This window comes from Clupea harengus, chromosome 1 (genome assembly GCF_900700415.2).
Source record: "Clupea harengus chromosome 1, Ch_v2.0.2, whole genome shotgun sequence".
Lineage (NCBI taxonomy): Eukaryota > Metazoa > Chordata > Actinopteri > Clupeiformes > Clupeidae > Clupea > Clupea harengus.
Genome location: NC_045152.1, coordinates 18330501 through 18350966, shown reverse-complemented (window position 1 = coordinate 18350966; position 20466 = coordinate 18330501). Strand labels below are relative to the sequence as shown.

Sequence of the window (20466 nt, the reverse complement as noted above, 5' to 3'; positions counted from 1 at the left end):
ACTTTGTGTTGCTTTCAGACACTGCCTTGACCCTGCCTTGGGGTTCACTCCGACTCCTCTCTGAGAATGCTGTCTTTTTATCCTCTCCTCACTAAGACTGTGTTCATTTTTTATCTCAGTATTTTTCAGATGGTGCTAGTTGTTGTTAGAACTCATTTAACTATGTCAGACTTCTCTGACTGTTGGCGCATTGACATTGTAGCCTCTAATAGCTTGTACTCAGTGTGTATTACGGTAGTATATAAAGCTGTCTATGTCCCCCACCCTCATCATAACTGGCAGTGTTGTTTTGGCACCTCCCTGGCAGCCATCTTGATCGCCCACCTGAAGCTGTCCCCCATAGAGCTGCGTCAGGTGCTGATGACCATGGCCACCGAGCGTCTGGAGTCGGAGCACATCATGCAGCTGCTACTCTACGCCCCTGACGAGGTGGAGGTCAAGCAGTATGAGCTCTACCGGCAGGACCCCAGCAAACTCAGCGAGCCGGACCAGTTTGTGCTGCAGGTAACGTTACTACATTACTACCTTACTGCAGGTAACTGACAGGTAACTGACAGCTTGGTGGGATAACCGCCTTACTGCTAATATTGTATGTGGAGATGGATCAAGTAGAGCCCCTGTTGCTCATCTGGCAGAGAGTTTAGAGAGAGATGAATACAGTTTATGAATATATTTTATTCCACTGAATATTTCTATGTGTGTATTTTATATCCATTGTGTGTGTCTATAAGTCTGGAAATGTTATAGGGATGCAATCAATAGTGTGTGTGTGTGTGTGTGTGTGTGTGTGTGTGTGTGTGTGTGTCTGTGTCTGTGTCTGTGTGAGCACAGATGCTGTCCGTTCCAGACTACAAGAGCCGTTTGCGGAGCCTGTACTTTAAGACCACCCTACAGGAGAAGACTGAGGAGATGCGGGGGGCGTACGAGTGCATCTACACTGCCTCTGTGGAGCTCAAGACCAGCAGGAAGCTGGCTAAGATACTAGAGGTGCCTCACTCTATTTCAAACAAAGAATCACCCTTTTATCACCCCAGCTCCAAAGGAACCATATAGAGTTATCTCATTTTTGGATGAGATAAACCACCTGGACCTCCATATCTCCCCTTAGCCCACTTAACTGTATTCATGTGAAAAACTGGAACCTTCTTGTCTCAGATGGGTGACCTTTCTACAGAATAACTCAGTGGTATAGTGGTATTGTGTAGGATCATGTGTACCAGGATGCCCCTGGCACTGAACCCTGGGCTTAACTCACTCTTCTTCTATTTCTTTCAGTTTGTATTGGCCATGGGGAACTACCTGAACAATGGCCAGCCCAAGACTAATAAGACCACTGGATTTAAAATCAATTTTCTCAATGAGGTGAGCCCCACACAACTCCCATCCCTTCAATACCCAGCGCTATTATTGAAAAACAGTCTGAGACCACTCTCACAGCATATATTGTCTTTGGCAAGCCCATTAAAACTGTTTACATACTGGATATCTCACTTCTTCCTACCTGATCAGAATGTTAACACAGCTGTTGTTTGCTTCCATCCTTAGCTTAGCACAACCAAAACTGTGGATGGCAAGTCCACCTTTCTGCACATTCTTGTCAAGTCACTTTATCAACACTTTCCGGATGTGCTGGACTTTGCCAAGGAACTGACAACAGTGCATCTGGCAGCCAAAGGTATGGGAAGAAGAGGGAGTGTTTCTGCTTGCCTAAGTGTTTGATGTTTTTGAAGACAACCTTTTGACGGCTTCCTTAAATTGCTCTGTCCTGTTCAATCTGTTCCCAGTGAATCAGAGGAACATCACCTCTGATCTGAACGACCTGCACGGCACCATCCAGGAGATTCGCGCAGCCTGCCAGAAAATGCCAGCCACATCTGAGGACCGATTCGCTGTGGTCATGAGCGTATCCTTCGTACCGTTTTTCATCCTGCAGCCAAACCATGGCATTTGTTCCTCTGCAGATTGTTAAGGGTATAGTTCAAGCATTGGCAGGGCCCTGGTTTCCCACAGATACTGATGTATCTTCACAAACCGACGTTGTTGTAGACTATTATTCTATATATGCTAATGCTTACTGAGTGGACTTAATAACAAACACATAGCCCTCATTCTACTGGTGAGTTTTGTTTTCAAACGTGGGGATGTACCACAAGTGCAGACCCTGGCAGATAGTGGTTGATGTATATGTGTGTGTATGGTCATTAGGTCCTGGCTTTAAGCACATCTGTGCTACTCAGTGCCCATGGCTGTGTGTGTACTGTGCCGTATGATGTGCTCTCTTGGGGAGGTGAGCCTTGACAGTGTGTGTTCAGGGCTTTCTGGAGAACTCACACCCAGCGGTGCAGTCCCTGGAGTCCCTGCAGCAGAGGGCCATGGAGGAGTTCTCCCGCGTCGCCACCTTCTTCGGCGAGAACAGCAATTCTACCAACACAGAGGCTTTCTTTGGCCTCTTCGGCGATTTTATGTCCAAATTTGAGGTAGATTGTCACAACTCCAGCCATTTTATTCCATTGTCGATTTTAGATATAAGCACACTCATCAATGATGTTATGATAAAATATGATGTGTGCATTTAATGACACGGTGTGTTGACAGGTGTTTCAGCTGCATGAGTTTATTAAAACCTGAAATAACTTCTTCAGGCAATACTCGAGATATTTACTGAGATGCGAGAAAGAGTGTGTTTGTGTTTGTGTTTGTGTGTTTTCAGAGGGTTTTGAGTGAGAACCAGATATCAGAGAACCCCCCACGGAGCCCCCGGAGCCCTCGCATGGCCTCACCTCTTGCGTGGTGAGGGGAGTGTGTCAGACACACACACACACACACACACACACACATACACACACACACACACACACACACACACACACACACACACAGACATGAACTATCACACAACACACTCTCACTGACTTGTCTTTCGAGTCTGGCAGTTGTACATGATTCACACTCAACGACAGTGATCTTTGCAGTTCTACCACACTGGCATAGAAATGCTCTCAAGCTGACTGAAGCAGCTGTTGCACTCCTACATGGAGAATTTCTACTGTTACATAAAGATGAATGTGTTAAGTTCTACAAGAGGGATTTGTTCATTGGATACCCTCACAAAGGCAGTGTGGGGATTAACTATTAATTACCCCCAACAACTGTCTGAGGAACAGCCTTGCCAGTTTTCATTGTGTATTTAAATCAAACTGTACATTTTAAACTGAACAGGACAGAACAGGAACAGAACAGGAGTCAATTACATTTTAGCATACACGCCTAGCAAGTGCAAGTAAGCAGAGATGATATTGAGTATGCTGGGGAACTTCTATAATAGAAAAAATCTGCAGTAAGAACCTTGTTCATTCAAACCTGTGACTACAGAAACTGTATCATCTGACCATTTTATGCTGTATGTATGTTGTAATTAAAAGCAAGTGTTGGTATTATACAGTATTCATATCTAAAATCTTGACAATATTTGTGAAATCTTTTAAATAATGCTTTGGCTTCATGTTCCAAGCTGCTGTACTGAATGTATACACTGTTGAGCTTTGTAAGGGCTTAGACATAACTTGTCAATCACATAAAGTTTAATTTGGTTTGTTTTGTAAAGCATACAACAGGAAGATTTACTTTTTTTCTTTTTCAAATTAGTTAGAAATTCATAGCAAGCAGACATTTCCCCCTCAGGTGGTTTTGTTTCCGTCAGTTTTATCTTTTAGTTAAATAGTAGATTTGATAAAAAAAGACATTCTTATTATATTTCATATCTTATAGCCACCTTCACCAATTCTTGATTTTGTTTTGTTTTTAACTACAGCCCAAGACTAGACTGTGAAGTAGAGGTTGGCAATGTCATTGTCGTGGGTAAAAGTGTACATAAATGTGCAGATAAATTATTGACCATGTACCAGAAATAATCTAGGTATGGTATAGCCAACCCATACTTCAATTAATGTGCATATTCTGGCATGTGTTAGAATTTTAAACCAGTTATGATTTTATTTATATTTTATCAAAATCATTATTTGATTACTGCCTTCATGCTTGACAGATGGATGAACGTGTGCTTCAGTTGTCAATCCATGTGCGATATTGATAAATCATGCTGTGTAAACCTAACCTGCTCTCCATGCGCCTTGATCAGTGTTCAATTGAACCTCTGTGCAGCACAGCACTGGTTACAATGTTCCAGGTAGCGAACCCTGTCAAAATATGAGGGCGGACGTCTGATTCTCTAATGAAATAAACAAAATTAAAAATTAAAAAATGAAACTGCAGGACTCCAGATAAGCAGCCGCCACCCTGTCATTTAGGTGCTTACGATAAGACTGTTGCTGGCCTTTGTAAGAGCTTGATGGGGCCGTGTGTCTTCAAGAAACTTCTATGTGTTTCTTTGGCCTTTGTTGAGTGGTGTGGTCTTCTAATGCTATCAGTCTGTCATTAACTTGTAGACACGTGTTGACAGCGCTGCTGTTGTCATCACCTGTGTGGGTAATAAAAGACTTACATTTTAACCGGTGTGTGTGGAATGTTGAATGAGGCGATTGGAGTTTGTCCTGGGTTCCCCGGGTCCAGTGTAGGCGCTGGTTCTCCCTGACACAGGTTAGTTCACAGAAGGCCCTGCTACACCATGCAAGCTCTTCCTGGTACACTGAGAGACAGACACAGTGATTTAATCAGACTGTGACTTTAACAGAGAGAGGTGAGTCCCCTTTTCTAGTTCTCTTTCTATGCTTTCCTAATACTCTTACCTTCATTTTCTGTCTCATTCTCTATAAACATGTTCAGTGTGTGTTTATGTGTTGGTGTTTGTGTTGGTGTGTGTGTGTGTGTGTGTGTGTGTTTGTGAGTATGTGTGCGCACACAGGCTCATGTTTATGTATGTTGCATGTTCTGTATGTTTGCTGTATATTAAGGCAAACTAAACAAAATTCCCTAAAATGGGTGTGTGAATGCGTGTGTTAATTCATCTATGTGTGCTTTTGTGGCTTCTGATTATGAAGAATGAATCTGTCCTGTCCTCCAGTGCTACCCTCCAGTGATGTGTGTTCCCACTGCATAAGCTAACTGAATCTTCCTCTCATTTGATGGTATCCTGTGAAGACGAGCGTAAATGTCTGCTTTTGCATCCCAGGTCCACTAGAGTTGTCAATTAGCTTTCCTCTGACCCAGATTCCCTAAATACATGAATCTATCTAATCTCCATTCCGCCTTTTCTGCACATTGTTTCCTGTTTGTCATTCCAGACATTTCTTTGGGTTCTTGACATCTGTGTTCTCTAAAGCTTGTGTCTCATTGTTTGTGTCTGCACGTGTACACATCACTGCCTTATTGCCCTTGAATATTGTGGATATAAAAGCTGGATAATGTGTAACCGGTGGATCATGATGACCAATGAGCGTTGAACACCTCACAGGGGTGTAATGCGGTGAGACAGGTCGAACCTAACATGAGAACCAAACACCTCTCCACATTCTAATTCAGTGCAGAAGGTGACGCCATCTCCCAAAACCTTTGAACTGGCCACGATGGAGTCCACCAGAAGCCCCACCACCACCCCTGGGGTGGAGACCCGTCCAAAGTCACTGGTCACTGCTGACATAGTGGTGCTCGTTGGTTACTTCCTGCTGGTGCTGGCTGTGGGATTGTGGGTAAGACTGCTGTCCACCTTTGAGTGGATATGACAAATATACCTCATCCTCTCTTCAGAAGAGTGAATATGACCTTTTTACCACTGATTTTAAAGTGGTGTGGTGCATCAGTGAGGAATGTTGAAGCAATGGCCCCCTACATCCCTCCCCCTCTTCCCGCTCTCTTCAGTCCATGTGGAGAACTAAACGAGGCACCGTTGATGGGTATTTCCTCGCAGGCAAAAGCATGACATGGTGGCCGGTGAGTATATCAAACACAGGATCCCTTCCTCAAAACATTCAAGATGCTTGACATGAAAAGTCTCACTTATCCCGTGCTCAGACCCACTCCATGCCCTCTGTGTGTCCCGTGTGCAGGTAGGAGCCTCCCTGTTTGCCAGTAATGTGGGCAGTGGCCACTTCATTGGCCTGGCAGGCTCTGGGGCCGCCGCTGGCATTGGGGCCGTGGCCTATGAGTGGAATGTGAGTAGCCAATCACGGAGCCTCGAGTTTACGTGTTTAGATATTAGAACTGTTCAGTCTTTACTTTCTGCTGTGTGGCTTGTGTTGTATTAGCAGCAGATCTACGTGCAGGTTTCTGTATATGTGAGGGAATTTGTGTACATGGCTAATGTTACGGTCTGAATGACCACATTGAATGAAAAATATCTAAGTGTGTGTGTAACATATCTAAGTGTGTGTGTAACTCATCAGGGCATGCTGATGGTGCTGCTACTGGGTTGGCTCTTCCTGCCCATCTATGTCGCCTCGGGGGTAAGAGATTGAAGGTTCTGCATGACGTACACACACACACACACACATAAACACGCACGCACACACATGCACACACACATGCACACACGCACACACACACACACACACACACACACACACACACACACACACACACACACACACACTGTCCTAGCACTCAGCAGCTATCACTGTCCACACTACATCCTCTAGTGTCTTTACTGCATTAAGTGTACTCAGACAGGTTTTTATGCCATTTTTGTTTACAGGTTACCACCATGCCTGAATACCTACAGAGGAGATTTGGGGGCAGGAGAATCCAGTTATTTATTGCTGTTTTGTACTTATTCATTTATATCTTCACAAAAATATCGGTGAGTAAAAGAAGGCACCTACAATGGGGTTGTGACTCCCTGCCTGTTTGTAGAAATGTAATACAATATCTGAAACACATTTGTGCAGTTTTAAGGTTTTTGATTCATACACAGATTCAGTGCTACATTTCATACAAATCAACAAATGTATTATTCATTAGAGTTGCACATGCTAAAGCAGATGTTGTGTTAATGTGAGTGGACCCTCTGTTTGCCCTCTGGGGTGGGTCTGTAGGTGGACATGTATGCAGGAGCAGTGTTCATCCAGCTGGCCCTGCAGTGGAACATCTACCTGGCAGTGGTGGTGCTTCTCAGTATCACAGCTCTTTACACAGTGGCAGGTATGGAGCCTGAGACTACAAACACCCCCTCCATTATTACATTGATCATCCACACTTTATTTGGATAGTCCCCTATAGACTCTCAGATTATAAACAAACCGTCTGTTGAAACTTTATCAACTACACTTTATGGTTAAGGTTAGGGTTAAGGATTGAACTTGAAATTTCAACAAATCATCTGTAAAGTCTCTGTAGGTGGACTATCCAAATAAAGTGTTACCCATTGACTATTTGACCCTGTCTCAAAAATAAAATTGCTGTCACTCTTGAGATTAGCAACCCGCCCATGAGCTGTTTTTTGGTGATGTTTCAGGTGGCCTTGCAGCAGTGATCTACACAGACGCTCTACAGACTGTCATCATGCTGGTCGGAGCCATGATACTTATGGGCTTCAGTGAGTGGCATTGAAATGCATTCAGAGGGATTTACCAGCCAAGCTGTAATAGACCCTATTATTCAAACACTTTTGCCTCCTAGAAAGTGTCAACCCAGTGGTGTTTAGATGTAATCATTAGTGTAGCAAACTGCTGAATCATTTTCCCTTAGAGTGCACGCCTTGAGCTCATTGCCCTGGTGGTGCCGTGTTAACGCTGGCCCCTCTCTGTGTGCGTGCCTGTGTGGAGGTTTCACAGAGGTGGGTGGTTGGCAGGCCCTCCTGGACGGTTACAGCTCCGCCATCCCCTCCATCAGGGAGCCCAACACCACCTGCGGCATCCCCCGGGAGGACGCCTTCCACCTGTTCCGCCACCCCGTCAACTCCGACCTCCCGTGGCCGGGCGTCCTGCTGGGCATGTCCATCCCGTCCATCTGGTACTGGTGCACTGATCAGGTGACCCAGTAACGCCAATGATTCATTTGTTTGTTCATTTTGAAGGGATTTAATACAAGTTCTAGACATGCTAGTCTGTGACTAACTGATTCAGATGTTTTACGAGTTTGAAAAAATAAATTAAATTCAATTCAATTCAATTTTATTTATATAGCGCCATAACAATACAATTGTCTCTAGGCGCTTTACAGAGCCCAGAGCCTGAACCCCCTTAGTGCAAGCACAATGGCAACACGGGCAAGAAAAAACTCCCTGTTAGTCAGGAAGGAACCTTAAGCAGAACCACAGCACATAAGGGGGGACCCATCTGCTTGAGGTCGGCCGGGTGGAGATAGGAAGGGGGGATGGGGGGAGGATTGTGTGGCAGAAGGGGATGGGAAACAAACAGGTGTTGTACATATCCTGCATTTGGTAGGTGTACATAATATATATACAGACATCCGGTGGTAAATACATGATACAAACAAGACCAGTTTAGTGGGTATACACTGTGCTCAAAGGTTTACTGTTACAGGGGTAAGGGGAGTAGGAGCAGAGAAACATGTTGATGGTGGCAATATTATATATTGTATATAAATGCTAGCATAGGGTATGAGGTAGAGCAGTGGTTCCCAAACTTTTTACAGTCCCTCAGTGGTTTTGTTTTTTAATTAATGCTTGTCCATCGTTGGGATCGTTGTTGTGTTTTTTAGAAAGAAATACAGCCTTGCAGGGCAAAATACAGGGGAATTTGGGCGATTTTGATGCACAAAATGATGTTTCCGTCTGAAAGTTGCAATTCTGTTTCAAAGGGTAGCCTACATTCCGCGAATTCCGTCCGTTTTCCGTTATCGCGGAAATGTTCTCCCCGCGTACCCCCTGAACCACCCCGCGTACCCCAGTTTGGGAACCGAGGAGGTAGAGTAAGTGTACAGCAGTGCGTGGTGGTGGGTGCAATTGGCCGAGGGTTTCTACGGGTAGACCGGGTGAGAGAAACATTTTTGAAAGAGGCAAAGAGTGAAAGAGTTCAAAGGATTTAGTCTCCTCTCAGCCTCCATGAGGAACCCTTGTGGTTTGTGTGCAGGTCATAGTGCAGCGCTCCCTGGCTGCTAAGAACCTGATCCATGCTAAAGGTGGCTCTCTGCTGGCTGCCTACCTGAAGGTTTTTCCCTTCTTCATGATGGTCCTGCCAGGCATGATCAGCAGGATACTCTACCCTGGTGGGTCATATATGGTCTTATCTAAATCTGTATTTATGTCCTGTCTGTGGCATCAGCATTTCTCCAAAGGCAGCGTGCTCTACACTGCTAGGTACTGTAATATGTAGTCTAATTAGCTAATAGCCACATCGTTGACTATTGAGTACACCCCAGGCATCTAATTAAAGTTACCTCATTAGCTGTCTCTTGTCTTGTGTAGCCATCTCATTCTATGATGTTCTCACACAGAGGCACGGACTCTGACTTGTTCTGTATTTGGGTAGATGAGGTGGGGTGTGCAGATCCAGACGTGTGTAAGGAGGTGTGTGGAAACCCAGTGGGCTGCTCAGACATTGCCTACGCCAAGCTAGTGATGGAGCTGCTTCCCGATGGTAACTGGGCCAACTATTGAATACACACACATACACACACACAGGCACACACACACACACAGAGAGAGAGAGAGAGAGAGAGAGAGAGTGAAAGGGAGACCATATAAACACAAATGTTCTTTCCCTTTATATTTCAGTCTCTCAGACACAGGAGTCAACTACAAAGAGTCAATTACAAAGTATATAACTACTGTGTGTTGGTGTGTGTGTGTGTGTGTTAGGTCTAAGAGGGCTGATGATGGCGGTCATGCTTGCCGCGCTCATGTCCTCCTTGACCTCCATCTTCAACAGCTCCAGCACCATCTTCACCCTGGACCTCTGGAGGAACATCCGCAAACAGGCGTCCGAATGGGAGCTGATGATTGTGGGCAGGTAGGGCTCAGCCTCAGCCTCTCAGCCTCTCTCTGGTTCCCTCCATCATGACACCCAGGGAGACATAAAAGCTTATTAACTTACTGTAGTAGCAGTGGCCCTGCACCTTTGGTGATACTTAATGGGAGAAACATTTGCCATCAGGTTAAGGGCACTTTTACACATTTACTAGAAAACGTGAATAAAAATGAACAGAGAGCAGTTTTGTTAAACTTGTGTAGTTGGTTAAAATGTCATTAGCCTGTTAACATATTCTCAGTATTTTTAGAACGCTAACCTTATTAACTAATATCAGAGATTAACTGAGTGAAAGACATATATGTGCTGAAGGGTGCAGAAGTACAGTTCAAGGGTTCAGAGTTAATGAGTACATTACATTCATTCAGTTATTAATATGTTCCTTTGTGGCACTGGTGTGTGTGTGTGTGTGTGTGTGTGTGTGTGTGTGTGTGTGTGTGTGTGTGTGTGTGTCTGTGTGTGTGTGTGTGTGTGTGTGTGTGTGTGTGTGTGTGTGTGTGTGTGCGTGCGTGCGTGCGTGCGTGCGTGCGTGCTTGCGTGCGTGCGTGCGTGTGTAGAGTGTTTGTGCTGGTGCTGGTGTGTGTGTCTGTGCTGTGGATTCCCCTGGTCCAGGCCAGTCAGGGCGGTCAGCTCTTCATCTACATCCAGTCCATCAGCATCTACCTGCAGCCCCCCGTCTCTGTGGTCTTCATGGCTGGATGCTTCTGGAAGAGGACCAATGAGAAGGTACTTAGGGAGCTTATCGCTGGCATATAAAAATATGTTTGAACATTGAAATAATGTTGCTATACGTTTGTTACTCCATTGTATTGTGTTCTATTGGCAATTTACTTTAAATACTTTGTATTTTTATGGCCATGGGCTCCCACAGCCAAATACCAGGGGATAGTTTTGTATTCACGAATTCATTTAAATCCCTTTATGATGCAACTTGAAGTGCAACAGATAACTCAATGCAAACAGCCTTTTGTTTGACAGCTCTGCAGACCTTCACTTCACATGAAAATACCCCCGATAGAGCAGTGAAGACGCTGATTTATCCTTCACTTCACATGAAAATAGCCCCGATAGAGCAGTGAAGGAGCTGATTTATCCTTCACTTCACATGAAAATAGCCCCGATAGAGCAGTGAAGGAGCTGATTTATCCTTCACTTCACATGAAAATAGCCCCGATAGAGCAGTGAAGGAGCTGATTTATCCTTCACTTCACATGAAAATAGCCCCGATAGAGCAGTGAAGGAGCTGATTTATCCTTCACTTCACATGAAAATAGCCCCGATAGAGCAGTGAAGACGCTGATTCATCTGTCTCCCTCCCGCAGGGTGCATTCTGGGGCCTGCTTCTGGGCCTGATTATTGGCTGTGTGCGAATGATTCTGGACTTCGTCTACCCCATGCCACTGTGCGATGAGGAGGACACGCGGCCGCCGGTGCTTAAATACGTCCACTACCTGTACTTCAGCATTATCCTGTCGGCCATAACCGTGGCCATTGTGGTGTGTGTGAGTCTGGCCACTAAGGAGCCACTGCCAGAGCAGGTGAGATGGCAAAATAACCCTCTCACTCTCTCACCATACGTCCCCAGCACCTCATTATAACCCTCTCACCATACGTCCCCAGCACCTCATTATAACCCTCTCACCATACGTCCCCAGCACCTCATTACACAATAACCCTCTCACCATACGTCCCCAGCACCTCATTATAACCCTCTCACCATACGTCCCCAGCACCTCATTACACAATACCCCTCTCACCATACGTCCCCAGCACCTCATTATAACCCTCTCACCATACGTCCCCAGCACCTCATTATAACCCTCTCACCATACGTCCCCAGCACCTCATTATAACCCTCTCACCATACGTCCCCAGCACCTCATTATAACCCTCTCACCATACGTCCCCAGCACCTCATTATAACCCTCTCACCATACGTCCCCAGCACCTCATTACACAATAACCCTCTCACCATACGTCCCCAGCACCTCATTATACAATAACCCTCTCACCATACGTCCCCAGCACCTCATTACACAATAACCCTCTCACCATACGTCCCCAGCACCTCATTGCACACATTGCATCCCATATCTGAGAGATAAGAGAGCATATGTGTTCTGTGTAATCCCAAACTTCTTACTTTCCATAATGATGCGTGTTGCCTTCTGTTATCTAGGACATTGTTTGACAGTGATGTTCTCTTACAGTGTTGATAGCGACATTTTCTCATTGTGTTTTAAGATCACGTCTATTAACGCTGAATTACTCTATATACATGCACTTCCTTCATAAAACCCAGAGAAAAGTATCTGTTAGGAAGCCTGTAAATAACATATCTGTGTGGGCTCCTGTGCAGATCAGCGGCCTGACGTGGTTCAGCAGGTTTGAGACGGTGGTGAGGAGTGAGAAGTCCACACACACAGTCACAGAGGCCAGGGAGGACAGCCCAGAGAACCATGCAAATGAGACGAGCAGTAATGGAGCGGGTCATGATCAGAGACACGGTATGGCTGAGGAAGAGGAGAGGGATGTGGGGGTTTAGTTATTTCATTGGTTTTGGCCGGTACTGTAAGATACCTTTGCTAAATACATCCATCAAACACTCATGACTAATGACAGTGACCAGTGACTAGTGATCAAATTATTTTCCTATCAGATTTTCAGAGCAGTTGTCTGAATGTAGAGTGTATTAGTGCATGTGATCTCAAACATCCTGCAGAGGGAGCTTAATGCTCAGTCAGAGCACTTGTGACACATCCTTCCTGTATCACTGTCTCTCTCTCTCTCTCTCTGTCTTTCACGTCCCGTTCTTTCTCTTTCTCTGAATTCCCTCTCCCCGTTGTTCCTGTAGGCTCCGTGTCCACCCAGGCCAGTGTGTCTGCTGGCTCCCGTCTGAAGAGAGCCTGCCTGTGGATCTGTGGTCTGGACAAGCCCTCAGAGGGGACAGGTGCACCCGCGCCCCCACCCCCCGACGCCACCATCAACTCCCTGGAGGAGGACCGCTGCATGAGGGGGGTGGTGGACGCCAACCTCATCGTGTGCCTGTCCGTCGCCGTCTTCCTCATCGCCTACTGGGCCTGATGGTCTGACAGTTTGCTAACGGCTGAAACCACACCACGAGTTGACATCAAGTTTGGTTGACATGACGAAGCAGTGTGTTCAGCTGAAACATCTGGAAACGGTTCTGTACCTGATGTGCTTTCTGTCAGGATACCAAAGGTGTTTTGTAGTAATCTTTATGATCATGATTCTCCTTGGCTCCTTGAAAGAAGTGCAGTGTTGTGAAACGTTTCATCAGTGCAGATGAAATGAAAACACAGTGTGGGTGGCACAGACCAAATCTCTCTATAACAACATAACAAACATGGAAATGAAATAACTAAATATGCATAAATATTGACTGTGACAGTGTCAGTGAAAATGTGAGTATGAACTTTGCAATGTGCTAAAAGAGGACTGACCCAAGAAGGCTTTATTACATGGCAATCACTATGTACAGTACATATAAAATCAACACCATTGTTAAAGTTTGATAGGTTCCACTGATTTAGCTTGAAGGACTGTCTACACACAACCCGACAAATAACAGCTGAATTTGTATACATACATATACATAAAAAATTTGTGTTAGTCTGTTCCATTTCCCCATACTATGTTAAATGGGATGACATTATGACATGCTTGGGCTATACATTGCAATATGACATCCCACATCATTGCCCTTTGAATCAGAAGACAAACAGGGCACACCTATTTGTGGGAAAATACTTTCGTCTTTAGTGATAAGAGTGACCCTGTGTGCAGGGCTGTAAAAACGTCTGTGGTAGTGACTCGATTAGCATCATTTAAACGTCTGTGGTAGTGACTCGATTGGTATCATTTAAACGTCTGTGGTAGTGACTCGATTAGCATCATTTAAACGTCTGTGGTAGTGACTCGATTAGCATCATTTAAATGTCTGGAATGAGGAGTCACTGCAGGATTGACCACACAAGGTTGCTCTTCTCATCAAAAAGAATCAAGGCGTTTTCATAAAGAAATCATGATGGAAGTGTTCATATGAGTGTAAATACTTCTGGTTGCTTAAATTATTTAAATTGTTAAAGAAAGTTGGAACATTTTATAATGATATTGTAACATTTTTATTTAGTAAAAACTAAGCAGTGATTACTTGATTTTTTTATTGGCTTTCTTTTCAAGCATTTGTACAGGTTACATGTGCATAGATCTGAAGAAGGCTGGATATACACAGCTTTGGTCACCATAACTGGTCACCACGACAAAAAAGACAAGAAGGAGTGCACTGACAGAAAGGTACGCAAAAACAAAACATCTGATCACCTCTTTGGCATTCAAAATGATGTGCAGTAATAGCACTGTCAAATGCTGACACACTCTTATTATAGGCCGTCAGATGTTGGACACCAGAAATATCTGATACTTTGATCTCTACTTTGTCAGAGCTTATGACATTCAGACAGTTGATTGTCCTCAAACATATGAACTACACATACAAACATGTACTGCTGCAGGTTACAAAAACAATGAACACCTTTGGAGAGTGAAATGATCCGAAAGAGCAGTTATGTGACAACAGCGCTGAAGGTGTGAGACATTCTGTTTTTTAATACTCAGTATCACATTTTAAAGGAGAGCCAACGTTTCAGGCCAGGTCTTATTTGAGCTCATCAAAACCAAACCCAAATTGAGAGGATTCCCGTGATAATGTCAAAACTGAACAGAACACAAACACAAGACAGAAAAACAAACAAACAGAAAAACCACACATAGAAAAGAGCACAGTTTATAATCAAATACCAACATTTTGGTTTCATATTCAAGTGAAAAAATTACATTCACAATCTCTGATATATCATTTTTCTCATATTACCCCGGTGTGTGTACTTTTAGGAACCTACCAGATCGCTCAGAAATGTCCTATATTTCTCAAACCTATATCTAAATACCAGAACAATCTCACTCTAATGGATGTGGCCACTGGGGAGATTTTACCATTTCACAAAAACTTAAAATGCATTTATTACAAGTACTAAATAGGAATGTATTGAAGTGTGAGTGTGTGTGTGTGTGTGTGTGTGCGTGTTCACAGTGCAGCAGTGGGATGGGGGGCTGAGCTAACAAGCAGAGTGCAGTGGACTCATCACAGGTTAGCTTTGCTTAGCTGTCTTTCCCTTACTCTCCTGTTCAACAGACTTACAACATGTCATACAAAAAAGGCACAGGGCTAGAAAAATCAAACCGCAAAATACACCACCACACAAAGTGGTGCCACTAATGAAAGTGTTAATACGCCACTGGCAACATTCAGCAAGAGGAGTGGAATTCAATGTGTGTGTGTGTGTGTGTGTGTGTGTGTACAGTGCAGCATTTCAGGCCCAGGGCTCCAGCTGGGATAGAATACATGGTCGGGGCGGCACGGGACTGGCTGAGTTCTTTCTGATGGGGATTGCGGGGGGGGGGGGGCGCAATGATTGGCTAGATGGCATGTCTGTCACAGGATGGTGGTTTCTGGTTGGGGCTCAGGGTCTGAGGGAGGGCTCTGGCTGGTCTGGTCCACAGCGAGATCAGGAACAAAAGCTCTCCCCAGCATCTTTAGATTCCCTTCTGTGGGAGCATAACGAGACGAGTTAGGCCACTGACACACACGCCTCCTTTCCAAGCCCTCCATCTAGCCATATCTCATCCTCCAGTTCCACAGAGGAGGCGTTTCGTTCAGGTAATGGAGCAGTAGAATAACCACCATGGTATTGGATGGAATTCAGCCACTAAATGCCTTGATTGAAATCCACCTCAAGCCCAAGTCTCTGCTTTTCAATCTCTACATTCTGAAAGGTGGAGAACACTTACTTTGACAGATCAATCATGTTGTTGGGTATCATAATACTTGCCAATGCATACATTGACCACAGAATCACACATATGTTGTCAATGAACTGATAGTCGTAATGGCAAAGATTGATAATGACAAATGTAAAGCTGTTCCTATAGACTCGTGTGAAAGTAAATGTTCCCCAGGGTCAAATGAAAGAGCATACGACAAACCTACAGAATCTCAATGAAGAGACCATGGATTAGGAAAACAAATCTTCTCACGAGATGAGAGACTTTCAAAGGGTTTTAAACATGGCCTCTAAGCATAGAATCCATGGCAACATCATCATTCAGGTCCTGATGCATACACCCCTTGTCTCATAGGCTGAAGAGTGCATACTCTATAGTGCAGGCAGGGGAAGGATGTTAGTGAGGCAGGTACTGAGGTACTTACCAGCCACCCATATATAGCCTGTGGCAGTGAGCTCGCACATATCACAGGTGCAGGCAGAATTAGTAAAAGCAAGGCCGGCACCTTTCTTTCTCTTACGCTCATTCTCTCTCTCTTTCTCTCTCTCATACACACTCATATTCACTCACTCTCATTCCACCTCGCTCTCACACTGAAGCATGCATGCAAGCGTTGCTAGGCAATCAGAGCGAACCCTTGTGTCCTCCTTACCATAGCCTGCCATTGAGCCTCACTTCTGGAGGCAGTGCGGTAGATCACACATCTGGAATATTGCAATAGTTCACGACACGTCATGCATTTCACTCAGCACAGGACAATCACAGTGTCAAAGCAAGGCAACTCTCAGGAGCTTTTACAACAACACAGGACACATGGTTGGAGCAATCAGCCACGGCTGTGAGTGCCTCTCCACACTCAGGACAGAGGAGGGGGTCTCCAGGGACGGTTGTAATGCGTTACTGTTATGAGGGGTGGAGGTGGGGATGGTTGTGCTAAACACATGCAGACTGATGGGCTGTGAGTCATGTGATCAGACAGAAGGGCAAGTAGAAGTTTCAAATGACAAGAGAGAGAGACAGACAGACAGAGGGAAGAAGAACAAGAGAGAGAGAGACAGACAGAGGGAAGAAGAACAAGAGAGAGAGAGACAGACAGAGGGAAGAAGAACAACAGAGAGAGACAGACAGACAGACAGAGGGAAGAAGAACAAGAGAGAGAGAGACAGACAGAGGGAAGAAGAACAACAGAGAGAGACAGAGACAGACAGAGGGAAGAAGAACAAGAGAGAGAGAGAGAGGGAAGAAGACCAAGAGAGAGAGAGACAGACAGAGGGAAGAAGAACAAGAGAGAGAGAGACAGACAGAGGGAAGAAGACCAAGAGAGAGAGAGACAGACAGAGGGAAGAAGAACAAGAGAGAGAGAGACAGACAGAGGGAAGAAGACCAAGAGAGAGAGAGACAGACAGAGGGAAGAAGAACAACAGAGAGAGACAGACAGACAGACAGAGGGAAGAAGAACAAGAGGGAGAGACGGACAGAGGAAGAAGAACAAGAGAGACAGACAGACAGAGGGAAGAAGAACAAGAGAGAGAGACAGAGGGAAGAAGCACAGTGGGTCTGGCACCATGACACTGTTCCATGGCTGGTGGAAAAGCAGTGCAAAATCCTTTTCTGTGAAGCCTATCACATAATATTATCTTTAGCAATGAGAGGCATGCTCTTAGTTATACAAGGGTCGATTTTGTCTGGTTCTAGGGACATGCCCTCCAATACGGTCCTATTTTATGATCTAAGTTTTGAAAACTGATGAGGCTTGATGAACTTCAAAATCATCTGATGAAATGGCATGGAATAAGGTGTCTTGCTCAGAATCTGATTAGTATTTTCCCCTGTACCTACAAATAAGACAATTTCACTGGCAGGCTCTCAGCATCTTAAGAGGGGAGATGGGTGGGAGAATGAGGTAATGAGGGAACAGTGAGATGGTTAAAGCTGAATGGTTAAACAACTACTATATATACATCTAGTAATATTTACTACTGGTAATATACAGTCAGTTTGGCTCATTGTTAACAACGACAACATTTGTATCATAAATAGGTTGTTTCTGGTTAAAGTGGACCCAGCTATAAAATACCAGCTTTGCTGAAAAAGAGAACCTTACTTTTTCTAGAGCTGTACGGCCAATCAGATCACGGCAAAGAAAGCTAGTGAGTTCCATACATGGGACTGTGAGGACCAGAGAGTCCAGAGGAAGGCGTGTGAGTGTCAGGTCAATAATGAGGAATTGATCAGTGAAACCAGACACCTCACACAATGCAGCCCACTTCCTACAGCTGGATCCATTTTAAAAGCCTCCGCTTTGACTGGAGAACTGAAAACGTGCCACGAGTCCACCACAACCTCTTTCCAAACTGGCCCAGTGTGTGTATGCATACGGGTTTGAGTATGAGACTGTTGACCCACCACCTGTCTCTGGGCAACCATACGGATTTTGTACACAATTAGGTCATGCCACGTATTTACAGACGAAAAGAGGATAGGGGCTCCATAGTCATGTGCATGTAGCCATAGTTTTAGTTTACCTCCTTGTGAATGATCACTCTAGCATATTCGGACATTTGTGACATATTCATGTTTACATCATTGGCTACAAAGTTAACAATTCTACAGATATTCATGATGAGGTCTTCAGGATATCTGTTGTGTTATCTTCTGGTTTCAGAACTGAACTTGAGTTTCATGTATTAGTGTTATTTCTCTCTCATATTCCCTCGGCTGTAGGTCGACTTCAGTGAGAGATGGCTCATGTTCCCCCACTCTATATACAACCATGTTAAAACTTCATAAAAGTACAGATAAAAATCACTGATTCTTATTACCTGTGATGATCCTGGAGGACGAGTTACAGACTCCATTGGTGGGCGGGTTTGGTGGCGGCGGCACGCTGGGCCGGGGGCGGGGCCTGGGAGTGGGTTTAGGCCTGGGGAGGGAGCCGGTGTGGGGGCCCGCGTCATTGGGAGGGGTGCCTGGGGGGGTAGGGGTGTGGGGGGGGGAGGGGTCGGGCGGGGGCTGAGGGGGCGGGTGGTTGGGAGCCTGCAGAGGGGGCTGGGAGCCGGACTGTCGGCGAGGCGTGGCCACAGGCTGAGGGGCGGGGCTGGGTCCTGATGAGGAGGGGTTGGGGGCGGGTCTGCAGGGAGTGACTGATGGGAAGGCTGCAGAGGTGGAGGAGGGGGGAGGGGCCTGACTGCTGGCCTGGGATGGCTTGGGAGGAGCCGGGGCTTGCTTCTTTGTGCCTGTGCACACAGACAAACAGACAGAGCGACATGGACTTAATGTTGAACTACAATGTTATGTGACAAAGTTACAATTCACTGTATTTCACTAAATAAGACATAGCTTAACAGAATTAGCACATAGCTGAGTATAGCTTAGACACCCTCCCCATCTCATACAATCTTGTGTCATGAAACATCAACGGAGATCACAAGTAGTATTAAGGATTTCTCTGTGTTCTAAAATAATGTGTGCATCTTAAAGATGTATAGCTACAGCATCACTAGTCTCACTCACCTCTGCGGTGTGAGAGGGGACTGGGCCCTTTGGAGCCGGAGGCCGGGGGCCCCAAACTCAACTGCCCTGAAGTCCCTCCGGGTGGCCCATTCCTCTGGGGCTGTGGGGTGGTCCCTCCGTGTGGTCCATTCCTCTGGGGCTGTGGGGTGGAGGCGGGGGTGAAGCTCTCCCGGCTACCCACACTGCGAGACGAGGAGGGAGAACACACAGCATGATCAAACATATACAGCATCAACACAGACCGCCACTGGTCAGATTACATGCTTCACGGCAAACGGCGGTTTAGGTCTGTGTTAGTCCCATACACTGTGTTTATGTATCAGATATGATACAATCACAGTATGACGATCACTTCGTAGATAAAAATACAAGCATACTAAAATAGATGCTTCTACAGAGTCACTAGAGGATCCTAGATAGACGTGTATGCATTTTCCACACAGACTGAGTGACAGACATGCTCAATCACTGGAGGCGCTCACAGCAGGCATGCAGTCTGGCCCACATCAAGCCGCCACAGCAGAGCGTGATGGAGAAGTGACTCAGATACGGATGGAGTGACAAGGCAGAGCACATGAGGACGTCATGAGAGTCCGAATCACTCACTCACTCACACACACACACACACACACACACACACACACACACACACACACACACACACACACACACACTAGTGAGGCACACAGACAGAGCTGCAGCAGGACGTACAGAGACACATGGAGTTGAAGGGAAGTGGATAGCAGTGTTACAGTGGAGCAGCCGGAGTTGAGGAGGACAGGCACAGGAGGAGGAGGAGAGGCGCAGGAGGAGGACAGGCACAGGAGGAGGAGAGGCGCAGGAGGAGGAGAGGCGCAGGAGGAGGAGACCGAGGTCATGGAGGACCAGGATGGGGAGAGACTCAGTGGATACTATGCAACTTGCCATTCAGAATTTCATGATCTTCAACCTTTTGGGTTCATTCATTCACATGTATGTAAGCAAATGTTTTGGGTGCTTTGACGATTGTTCTTCATGCGGACATTGTGACATGTTAAAAATAAATATAAATGTTGTAAATTATAATGGATTACAATAGAGGAAGGAGCAGGAAAGGGAAGTCGACCGAATCTAAATGACAAACGATGTGACGTTCATAAGTGGCTGAGTTTAGTACTACTAAAATAACCGCTAGTGTGAGATCTTATTGAGGGGGTTTGATGATTCG

The 20466-nt window shown here is 45.4% G+C and overlaps 3 protein-coding genes across 5 annotated transcripts in view; 2 read left to right on the top strand and 1 right to left on the bottom strand.

Moving 5' to 3' along the window:
• The window catches only part of grid2ipa (glutamate receptor, ionotropic, delta 2 (Grid2) interacting protein, a), a 17893-nt gene extending 13385 nt beyond the window's left edge, over positions 1-4508 (top strand). The window contains exons 14-20 of the mRNA XM_042708892.1: positions 308-504; positions 832-987; positions 1276-1362; positions 1546-1675; positions 1785-1903; positions 2313-2477; positions 2711-4508. Of these exons, the coding sequence (XP_042564826.1) occupies positions 308-504; positions 832-987; positions 1276-1362; positions 1546-1675; positions 1785-1903; positions 2313-2477; positions 2711-2794 (938 nt within the window). The 3' untranslated portion in view covers positions 2795-4508. The remainder of the gene's footprint in view (positions 1-307; positions 505-831; positions 988-1275; positions 1363-1545; positions 1676-1784; positions 1904-2312; positions 2478-2710) is intronic.
• Positions 4509-4582: 74 nt separating this feature from the next.
• On the top strand, positions 4583-13411 carry slc5a11 (solute carrier family 5 member 11). Its single transcript, XM_012817783.3, has 16 exons — positions 4583-4696; positions 5479-5645; positions 5815-5886; positions 6003-6107; positions 6339-6398; positions 6647-6751; positions 6987-7092; positions 7406-7486; positions 7716-7921; positions 8985-9120; positions 9384-9491; positions 9713-9863; positions 10439-10607; positions 11204-11419; positions 12241-12388; positions 12736-13411. Exons 2-16 carry the CDS (start codon positions 5523-5525, stop codon positions 12963-12965), a joined length of 2016 nt encoding a protein of 671 aa, XP_012673237.2. The 5' UTR covers positions 4583-4696; positions 5479-5522; the 3' UTR covers positions 12966-13411.
• Positions 13412-14002: 591 nt separating this feature from the next.
• The window catches only part of arhgap17b (Rho GTPase activating protein 17b), a 33833-nt gene continuing 27369 nt past the window's right edge, over positions 14003-20466 (bottom strand). The window contains exons 17-20 of one of the 3 annotated variants that reach the window (XM_042707807.1): positions 19260-19441; positions 18569-18982; positions 16399-16450; positions 15375-15509 (exon numbers count right to left, since the gene is read on the bottom strand). In XM_042707807.1, the coding sequence (XP_042563741.1) occupies positions 16443-16450; positions 18569-18982; positions 19260-19441 (604 nt within the window). In that variant the 3' untranslated portion in view covers positions 15375-15509; positions 16399-16442. Of the gene's footprint in view, positions 16451-18568; positions 18983-19259; positions 19442-20466 lie in introns of all 3 variants that reach the window. The other 2 variants (XM_042707800.1, XM_042707801.1) reach the window with 2 other exon arrangements.

What these genes read in the sequence shown, in the direction of transcription:
- slc5a11 (XM_012817783.3), top strand. Translation starts at nt 5,523, where the DNA reads ATGGAGTCCACCAGAAGCCCCACCACCACCCCTGGGGTGGAGACCCGT. An exon ending in AAAGCATGACATGGTGGCCG is followed by an intron (nt 5,887 to 6,002) that starts GTGAGTATATCA and finishes TCCCGTGTGCAG; the next exon opens with GTAGGAGCCTCCCTGTTTGC. An exon ending in ATATCTTCACAAAAATATCG is followed by an intron (nt 6,752 to 6,986) that starts GTGAGTAAAAGA and finishes GTGGGTCTGTAG; the next exon opens with GTGGACATGTATGCAGGAGC.